Source organism: Ursus americanus, chromosome 11, assembly GCF_024610735.1.
Source record: "Ursus americanus isolate L20-20 chromosome 11, mUrsAme1.1.p, whole genome shotgun sequence".
Taxonomy (NCBI): Eukaryota; Metazoa; Chordata; class Mammalia; order Carnivora; family Ursidae; genus Ursus; species Ursus americanus.
Genome location: NC_142137.1, coordinates 27,114,059 through 27,125,347, shown reverse-complemented (window position 1 = coordinate 27,125,347; position 11,289 = coordinate 27,114,059). Strand labels below are relative to the sequence as shown.

The window sequence follows — 11,289 nt, the reverse complement described above, 5'->3', positions numbered from 1 at the left end:
AGAATAGGAAATAGATAGTATAATTAAAGTGCTTGAAAAAGTCCCTAGAAAAGGCATTACAAATGGAAATAAAATTTCTCTACTGTGAAAAGTCACACTGTGAAAGTCTTACACAAAATAGTACATTATTATCTATTTGTTTATAATGCTTCAAGTTTCCATAATGGTTTCCAAATATTATTTAATTTGATCTGTACAAAAATCCTGGAAAGTTAGAGAGGTATTCTCTTTTTCATGTTAGAAATGAAAAAAAAAAGCCAAAGATGATGTATTTTATCTGCCCTAGAATCAATAGTTTTATTCTTAACTGGCAGAACCAGGTTAGAACAAACCCTAGTCTAGGATTCTACTGCATCGTAACATTCTTTAAGTGTACAATCATACTAACTTTTTAAAAAATTGGGTAAAAAGTACCAGATTGGGGCGCCTGCGTGGCTCAGTCATTAAGCACCTGCCTTCGGCTCAGGGTGTGATCCCAGAGTCCTGGGATCGAGCCCCACATCAGGCTCCTCCGCTGGGAGCCTGCTTCTTCCTCTCCCACTCCCCCTGCTTGTGTTCCCTCTGTCGCTGGCTGTCTCTCTCTCTGTGTCAAATAAATAAATAAAATCTTAAAAAAAAAAAAAGTACCAGATTATATCAAACACTATTAATTTAATGATATTTATTTAATGGTAATGGGAAAATCCAATTTTGCATTTTCTTTTCAAGATTTTATTTATTTGAGGGGGGGGGAAGCACAAAGGGAGAGTGAGAGAGCGAGCCAGACTCCCCACTGAGTAAGGAGCCTGACTCAGGACTCAATCCCAGGACCCTGCAATCATGACCCAAGCCATAGGCAGACACTTAACTGACCGAGCCACACAGGCACCCCTGTATTTTCTTTTTAAATAAAGAATAAAATGAACTTCCCACTTTGGAAATAGTGGAATTAGACAGGATATTTTTATTTGAACTCTGGAAGGTCTATTGTCACGATGAAGTATTTTGATGTTAGGACATCTTAGGTCACTACCATTAGAAGCCACCTTTCCTATGATATATTTCTAGAGCCATAAATGTAAGTTATTGATCTTAAGCAGAATGCTGCCTTCTCTAGATAGGACAAAAATCTGAAATTAAATGTTACACTTGCCTAATGGTTTTTCTGCTTCAGAAGAAAATAAATTACTATAATATTCTTTTATATTGACAGCTTCCATTTCTATATTTAAAATGATTCAATTTAAAAATACCCAATTTACATATAAAACTTTTATTATTATTTATTCTGAATTATAATAAAGGATAGTGCCATGACTTCATAGCCAATATTGGTTCCTTCTTGCTGATGGGTGGAAATGTAGGGGAGAAAAAAAATTAGACTTCTGAATGCTGGCGGTCAGAGTAATTTCATTCAGGCATGAAATTTATTACAAAAACAAGGGATATCCATAAAATTAAAGATAATAAAGTGATTTAAAAGTTTCCTAGATGCTCTACCTAATATAGTCAGGTATCATCTGCAAAGCAGTATCTGACATTACTGGGGAAAAAATCTAAAGTGATAAAAATCTCTATTACTATTATTGTTACTCATATAATAAGTTAATCGTTATGTTTACACTTTCCAATTTGAAAAAGGAAAATACAGTTTCCATAGTCTTATTTTATTAAGAGTTTACAAAAAAAGAACAATTCTTCTATCGGCCATACATATCAAATCAGCTCTATCTTTTAAAGAAAAATTCTCAGTGTTAAGGAACTTTGATTTCTATATAAATACAGATCCACATATTATAGCTAAGTGTATCTTCTATGGGTGCTATTCCTAAAGCAGTCTAAAAATTTAAACGTGCTACATTTTACAGATATTTATGTTGAGACAACAAAAAAAATCTTCTAATAGGAAGCTGGGTTGGGGGAGGATCCATCTATTTTCAGCTCTCCTTAACTGCCTGGTTACCAGCATCTACTGGAACTGACCTCAGAGACATTAAATAAATGCCAACAAAGAAAGGGAGAGAATGTTATTCAGCAGAACTCAGCTCTTCCCAATTACTTAAAAACTCTGTGTCCCAGATGTTCCTGGTCTCTGTGAATATGCACTTCTTTTAATTCCGGGTTAACTATTAAAAAAACAAAACAAAACACAGGAGCACCTGGCTGGCTCAGTTAGGAAAGCACGCGACACTCGATCTCAGGGTTGTAAGTCTGAGCCCCATTTTGGAAGCAGAGACTACATAAAAATAAAATCTTAAAAAAAAAATAAAAACAAAGCATATAAAAAACACACAAAACTGACTTCCAAATCTCTTTTTAACTTCTGGTAATTAACTAAGTTTAAGAGTAAATTTGCATTCAAGGAATTTTAAAAATACGTATTCGAGTTAATTAGGTATGAGTATTTAACAGTTTTTAGCTAAGACCATATTGAAGTACACCACAGTCAATTATAATCTTAATCTCCCATACAAAATATACAAATTTAAGTATTAATTCATAATTCAGATCACTACACTTCAGGATGTTCCTAAGTATGCTTACATCTTTCACCTGAGTGAAGTAGTGATTTATTTATAAAATAGGAGAAAAGCATTTTTTAAAAAGACTCATTTATTTGAGAGAGAGAGAGAGAGTGCGTGTGTGTGGGGGGAGAGGGTCAGAGGGAGAGAATCCCAAGCAGATCCCCCACGGAGTGTGGAGCCCCACAGAGACAGATCCTACGACCCCTGAGATCACGACCTGAGCCGAAACTAAGAGTCCAAGGCTGAACCGACTGAGCCACCCAGGGGCCCTGAGAAAAGCGTTTTTAATTTGTTAAGACACTGGTAGATAAATCTAAGCAATCTGTGTATTGTAAGACAGTGGTTCTCAAAAGTCTTCAGAAGGTAGAATGCTTGAGGGTCAACGTCTTAGTAGTATAACATAACATCACAAGAATTAAAACTTAACACTGGTAAAACCCGACTATATGAAATCATAATAATAAGTTTACATATAGAACGCCCCTCCAAATTACTGAACTAATAATCATATTATACTTAGATTGCTAATAAGTTTTTCATTAATATTTATTGCAGTCATCAATGTTTAAACACAAACTTTAAGGTAAGAGAGCTTGTTGAATAACTTAATTATTTTCCACAAATTTGTAGAAGATCACCACCATTCCATTTAATTGGCTGAATACCTCAATCTTTTAAGACATAAAAGCACGATTTAAATATTACTAATAAAAGAATATTTTATTAGTGTGAGTTCTATGACCTTAGGTCTCAGTTTCCTCATCTGTGAAAGAAAAGAGCTGCACTATCGGATTTCTAAAGTTCATCCTAACATTAATATTTCTAGCAGCCCTATGGCCAGATTTTTAACAGAAACTAGGATTTTTTTTCCTTTTAACTTTGATATTTTTTCTATTCCTAAAAGTACTATTATTTTAAATCTGAAAATCTCCGAGGCTTATGGGTTTTACATGAGTCTTGAAAAGCTAACAAATACACTTTTCTCTAAGTAGATCCAAAAAGGACTGAGTGAAATGAAGAAAATCAGGGGACTAAAGCAAGGGCTATTATCTCTTCAAGTTCTGTCTATAATTTGAGAAAGCTTATCTGGACCATTTAGGAAAAGTCCTTGGTTGGGGGGGAAAAACATGTTTTATAAAATAAAAGTCAATTCAGTTAAATTACTGAACTAGCAAAGTCAAAGTATGTGCATAGGAGTGTAACATGCAAATCCCATAATGGTCTGCAAACTGGTCTTCCAGCCACAGAACAATTGTTAGGAGTGATATGAACTCACATTCCCAAATATGTTACTTGCTGGCAGTATAACCTGAGACTTGGTTTCCCCAGTATAAAATAGGGATTAGAGTACTTACTTCACAGGATTATTGTGAAGACAAAAGAGATAAGGTACACAAATATATAAATCCCTCAGTATGGTACCTGGCATACAGTAATAAATGGTAAGTTTTATTTCATTAGTTTCTATCCCTGTTCTTTGCCATCATGCAAACCCTTACCAAATTAGCCTTCCTACAAAATTCAGCTTTGATTATGCCACTCTTTAATAAGAACCTTAAAAATCTATTTATCATCTATTAAATCAAGACCAAACTGCTTACCTTGGCCCCAAGATCCCTGTGCAACACTATATAAACTACCATTCTAGTCTTACCTCCCTACTGTCCCTTACTGACAACGATTAAAGTATTCCTGTTCTTTGGATCTTTTATGATTTAGCAAATGTTTTTCTCTTCTGTCTGGAAACTTTCCTTGTAAAAGCCTTCCTAGCATCAATGCCAATAACAGTAACATAGATAACAACAAGGGCTGCTATTTACTAAATGCTTACTCTGTGCCAGAGAGTTTCCTAACCATGTTATACATTACTGCATGTATCCATATAACTCGGTAAAGGAGAAGTTGTCTTCATTTTACCTATGAGAAAACTGAGGTAATCCAAGGTTACACCGGAGCTAATAAGCACTGTATTTAACCCCAAATCTCATGTTCTTAACCTGGACTTTATTGCTTATTGTAAATACTTCTTCCTCCATGCAACTTTTTCTTATCTTCACAACCAGATACAATCTCTCCCTTAACCTGAATAGCACTTTAGACATTATAGGAAACAGTCTGGTCTCTATCTTTTTAAAAATAACACTGAACATCTCATCTCTGGTAAACAGTAGCTTGAGGAGAAGGATTATATCTTTTTCTAACAATGGATTCTTAAGATATGGGAACTTGAATTTCATTAAGCAAAGTTCCTGGTAACACCTTTCATACTTTGTCAAATGATACAGATCCTACTCATAAAATTCAAAGGTAATAATCTATTATGTAACAGACAGTTCATTTGGCAACCAGGAAAAATAGTAATTTTTCTTCATTTGTCAATCTCATCTCTCGTCTTAAAATCATGACAAGCATCAGTGTTCCTAACATAAATTAATCTATATTTTGAACGTGAGGCTACGTACCATGAGAAAAAAACCCAGAATACCTTTTAAAAGGATTGGTAATTTCAGAAAGAGAATGATAGGCCTAATGCCTCATCAGTATCACCAAAAAAAATCTTAATCTTCTAAATTTCGAAAACTATAATCACACAGCAATATATTAGTTATGCATGAGATATAAAAATGGAAGAGAAACAGACTTCATATAAAATGCACTGACATAGGAATGTCACACACCACGCTACTTCCAAATTTTCTTTTTCTGTAATTAGTGGTCCTGTTCTACTGAAGCACTTTTCATTTAAAAAATCATGAAGCCTATATATAATATATAACCTTTCTTCACTGTGCCAGCTAAAATGGTGCCAAGGGATATGAAACAGTCTACAGGTTCAACAGACTAGAAGGATTTAAGAAAAATAAAATAAAATTTAAAATGTGCTGCAGTATGAGAAAGAGATTTTTTGCTTACTGTACACCCAGGGAACTGCTAGAGCACAGTCTAAATACTACCACTGACATCATCGGCTCCGCTACATATTTCAATTGCCGTATTTTAAGTGACTACAGAAACCTGAGCAGGCAAATTATATGAAACAGCTTTATGACTCTGCTTTATCAAAAAAAAAAAAAAAAAAAAAAAAGGACAATGACTACATGCTAAAAACAAAATATTAAAAAGTACATCTTTCTCCACCCAGTTGCAATAAAATATGGCTCCTTATCCCCATTTTTAAAGTGTTTCTTAAAAATCCTCCTCCTGATGGCTTATTTTGTTTTATAATGACCATTTTCTGGCATCTCTATTTTTTTTTTTTAAAGATTTATTTTATTATTTATTTGACAGAGATAGAGACAGCCAGCGAGAGAGGGAACACAAGCAGGGGGAGTGGGAGAGGAAGAAGCAGGCTCATAGCAGAGGAGCCCGATGTGGGGCTCGATCCCATAACGCCGGGATCACGCCCTGAGCCGAAGGCAGACGCTTAACCGCTGTGCCACCCAGGTGCCCCTTGGCATCTCTATTTTCTTAATCAAGCATTCTTTCCATTTTTAAAAACAAAATAGTTAGAAATTTAATTTTTTCTACAAAGACTTTCCTAAATGGACAATTTTCACTAGTTTTTTTTTTTGCCTTTTTCCCTTCATCTTCTTTATGCTTCCATCACCATTTAGCATCATCATCACTGTCATCACCATCATCATCACCACCACCATCATCACCACCATCATAAGATGTCTCACCCAGAGCAGGCAATACACACTGTGACTACTCGCGAGCAGTGAACACGCTAGGATGGCACTTCTTCTGAGCATTTAGCACAGGAGCACTTGTAACCTGATGTTTCATAATATTCTATGCACTGATGACGCTAATAAAACAAGTTCTTTCTCCCTTATGGTTAATTTATAATAGTCCCTTAACAGTACTGAGGAAGATGTTAACCACGTTCACATCTAAGAATCAGATATTTAAAAAGTTCCTTTTTCCAAAAGACATCATTCCATTCTATCAGATGTTGTATGTTGGTAGATAAACAGTAGTGGATTTTTTTTTTTTTTTTAAGATTTTGTTTATTTATTCGACAGAGATAGAGACAGGGAACACAAGCAGGGGGAGTGGGAAAGGAAGAAGCAGGCTCACAGCGGAGGAGCCTGATGTGGGGCTCGATCCCATAACGCCGGGATCATGCCCTGAGCCGAAGGCAGACGCTTAACCGCTGTGCCACCCAGGCGCCCCAACAGTAGTGGATTTTTTAAAAGTACATTTTCTTTTCTATTTATTTAAAAATTGAGATATAATTGACATACAACAGGACATATTTTTTCAAAGTTTAAGTAGTATACTCTTCTGAGAAAACTCTGAAAAATTTGCCAACTGTTTATCTACTTATGTATAATTCATATGCTTTAGCAAAAGGCAGAATCTTAAATATAATGTTTTCTCACCTCAGGAGCAAACATGGTCTCATAGGTAGGATTATACTGAACCTCTTTGACAGCAGGGTCAAGGTGAACTCCAGTCTCCAAATCTTCCTAAAAGAAAACCAAAAGAACATTAAATTTCTGACAAATAATCATTTTATTCTGGAAATGATATTAAGGTCACACTAGCTATTTTAATAGCAATTTTATGATTATTATACTAGTGTCATATGATTAATAATTCTAATACTCAGAGACTAAAAGTAATGTGTGTAGGTAAAAAGGTTAGAATGCATAACATTTTTTCCTTTCAAAATGCTGACTTTATCCCATCTGAACAAATTAAAAATTTCTAAACAAGCTAATAAGCTACTCAAAGTTTCACATTAAGAGAGTCCAACTCCTCTTTTTTATGAACTCGAAAGACCTAATCTCTGGTCCCAAATTCAGGACAACTCCTTCTTTATTCAGCAAACTTTATTAGACATATACCCATATGGCACATGGTTCCAGGCTGCAGAAGTGGCAGGGCCCTAATATTCTAAATCTAAATCTTACACTCCATGCCAGTGTTTCAACCTTCTGAAATTCATCCCCCAGTTCAATGAACATAAAAATCTCATGTCCACTAGAGAACCACTGGTGATCTCTATTTTGTGTAACCACACCACCTACCACAAATATAATTCTCAAACTGGTATCTCTAGCCTGGACCTCACCTCTGAACTCTAAGACTTAGGTATCTAACATTTAGCTCAACATTTTTTCTCCCAGGATGCCTAACAGACATCTCAAACTTAATACACCCCAAAGGGAACTTCTGGTCTCCCCCTGCTCAATGACTTCTTCCAGCCTTACATTTGCTCAGGCAGAAACTCCTGAAGTTATCCTTGATTCCTCTTTCTTTCACATTGTATCTTTAATCCATCAACAAATCCTCTACCTTCTATATACATCTAAAGTTCAACCACTTCTCAAGTCCTGTTTCACGGTCATCTCATAGTCCACTTTACCAACTCACACCTGATTATTGTAACAGCCTCTTAAGTGGGCTCCCTGCTTCTACCCTTGTTCACCCACAGCCTTGCTCCATGCAGGAAGCTGTGTGATTTTTCAAGATTATGTTACTCCTGCTCTAAACCCTCAGGTAGCTACTCCACTCAGAGTAAAAGCCTAATGAAGGCCTAAAGGCTCATTACCAGTTGTTCTCAGAAAGTAAGTATGGTTCCCTAGGGTGGTGTTATAGGGCATTTTTATCTTCCTGTATTGTCCTGCCTGAGTATTTACATATTAAAAACATGTTATTCGTACATGTTTCATTCACATATTTAACAGGCTATAAATACCTTTCCTTTAATTAGGGCACTCAAGTTATATTTTGAAATTTTTAAAGAAGTTACATATCATCTATAAATTATATTTCAGTAAAGTAGAATTACAGAGTTGCCATTACAAAATGAGGATGTTTGAATCTAACTGGTTGAGAATTTTCCTCCTCTTCCGAGATCTCAGAGGGATCTCTCCCCGCCAAACTTGCCCCCACAAACTTCTGTCTTCATCAAGTCCGGTACAGGTGCTCATCAACTCCAGCCTCACTGGTTCATTTGCTATTCCTAGAATTCACCAAAAGTCAGTCCTGCCTCAGGGTCTCTGCGTACAGTATTTCCTTTCCCTGGAATGTTCTTTCCCTGGATATCCACATGATTGTTCTCTCTCTTTTATCAGGTCTCTGCTCAATTTTTCTACTTTCCTCTTACCTTGCTTTATTTTTCTCCATTATATTTATCATCATCTGACACATATATTTATTGTCTACTGCCCCTTACTAAAGTATAAGCTATACAAGTTGGATTTCATATGCACAAATGTATCCTCGACCCCTAGAATTATCCCTATCAAATCACCATCTTTATTCTGTTGGCCTTTTGCTGATGTAAGATACATCTGTCAACACAATACAAAACACAATTCAAAGTAATACTGAAAAATTTTTTTTAATGAGATATCATGAAGTTGGCAGTGATGCTGGAGAAGAAGCAATGCCACTGACAAAAGATGTGATAGACTTAGAACAACTAATGACTAAAGACTAGAAAACAAGCAAACAAAAGCAATACAACAGGCATACAACTAGTGTTCCAAAATTTTACCACTTTTAAAGCAACCTTCACCCAAAGCAGGAAACTTAATTTCTCTACTTCTCAAAGATAGGGTTCCTCAAGTATGACTCCCTTAAACTTCTATCTTCTCTAGTTTCAGAACTGTCCATATCTTTACCTTATCTTCTCTTTCTCAGGACTTCAATCTCCACCTCAAATTTTTATCTGCAATCTTGACCACACTCCCGGCCTCTGGATCCATACACCTAACTGCCTCCTAAACTACATGATACAGCTGTTCCACAGCATCACACACTCTGCAAAATCTCATTCTGTGCTTCCACCTTGACCCACTAACAAATAAGGCACTGAGTCTTACTGATTCTACCTCTGAAATAGCTCTCCAGCAACCCTACTTCTACTGTCCTTCTCATCCTTGTCCCCACTAGCCTAGTCCAGACTTCATCATAGCTTGCCTCATCTATTATCACACCTCCTTATCTGGTCATACACTCCCACCTTTGTCTTATTAGACAAATTACTTATTTTTAAAAATATCAAGCACTTTCACCCTTGCAGCAGGCAATGTTACTGTCTTTGTTCCTAATGCATTTCCCTTTATTATATCATAATATGTCATCTTCTTATTTTCTCCTATACGTTCCCTTCTCTTGGCTCAGGAAAACTGCCTTTCCATAATCCTAAGGAATGTTTTATGTAATTCCTTATAGCAATTGTTATATTATATGCTTTGTTGCACATGACTTTTACTAACATATTATATTCTCACTGCCTAGTAGAATGCAGGGTAATCAGTGCATGTTCAATAAATATTTGTAAATTGAAAAAAGAAAAAGTCAAATCCATTGAGAAGGAGGATGAAGGCTGACTAAAGATCATTAAATTTGGCAATTACGTCACATAAAACCTTTGCCAGAGCGATTCTGGTAGTGGGGTAGAGCATGGAAAAGCAGTCATAAGAGGCAGAGGTATAACTAAGGATTTAGAAAAACAAGACAGTAATAAGTTTTACTCTCTCAAGACATTTGGCAATAAAGAAAAGAAGAGATGGGTGCCAGATTGAAGGCTTTTTGAGGTAAAATTAAGTTTGTTTTTTCCCTCAAGAAAAGACTAAACCAAGATTTAGTCAAGTATTAGCTACCAGATATGAGTGAGTAGGGAGAAACACAGGAACAAAGCCAGGACACAGCTGTAAGGTTATCTTCTGAGAAGAGGAGAGCCCTCTCTGAGACGAAAGAGAGAGGACAAAAACAAGGATGGATGATGGGTGATGATGTCTGGAGCTGATGGGAGATGTTGGAACTCATAACCGATCTTATTTTCTTTGTGTAGTTGGGGGCACAGGCCTCTTCACAAAGCAAGTATGGTAACTTCAAATTCATTTATACATCCAACAAATATTGACTGGGTGCCTACTATGTGCCAGGCATTGTTCTAGGCCCATAGAAATAGAAAAAGCTCCTTGTCCTTGTGGAGCTTATATTCTAGTGAGGGAGACAGACGATAAGCAATACATTTATTGTGAATTATATAGTTTGCTAGAAGAGGGTAAGTGCTATGAAAAAAAAGGGTTTAACGACCTTAATGTTGTCTCACATTATCTCATATAATTCCTACAGCACTTCTATGAAATAAGTGCTAGCAACATTAAGTCACTTACCCCAAGATGCTAACAGAAAATGAGAAGGGGAAAAATTTCAAGTAGCCACAAGGAACGATGTTAAAGGCACCCAATTAGCAACAACAAAAAAATCACCAACAGATTATCAGTTCGGGTTCTTAGCTGAAAGCAGCTGAAACCCTTACAGACCGATTAAACAGTATTGAATCTTTTTGAGTATGAAATCTTTTGTCTTAGAATTGCCAAGAAGGGTGGAGAATCAATTTGGGGAACTAGGGTGAGTATACAGATGGAATCACAATTAAAATCAATCATATCACAGAACCAGTCCACTGAGGACAAGAGTTCACCATCACTGAACATCATTACTATTGTGCCCGCTACTGGATTCTGCTGTTGAGCCTACTGGCCCGAGAAACTAGATGTTGGCCCCCACTGCCACTTAACATATTCTCTTTCCTTGCTTCTTTGTGGATTAGGTTTAGATTAGAATTTAGGTGAGTGCATTCGTCTGGTCAGCCGAAGTTACCGTCCCCAGCCTTAGCTGAAAGGGAGCTGGGAGAACAAGAATCTGGGCTTTCAGCCTCCAGAGGTTGGGGGCAGCAAGGGCTGTTCCTCACATTAAGATTCTTAGGGAGAGGATTCAGATGCTGGGCCACCTAAAATATGATACATATACA

General features: G+C 36.4%; 1 protein-coding gene across 1 annotated transcript in view; it reads right to left on the bottom strand.

Moving 5' to 3' along the window:
• CDC40 (cell division cycle 40) overlaps positions 1 to 11,289 on the bottom strand; it is a 49,487-nt gene that overhangs the window by 31,784 nt on the left and 6,414 nt on the right. The window contains exon 2 of the mRNA XM_045798466.2: positions 6,893 to 6,979. Within this exon, the coding sequence (XP_045654422.1) occupies positions 6,893 to 6,979 (87 nt within the window). The remainder of the gene's footprint in view (positions 1 to 6,892; positions 6,980 to 11,289) is intronic.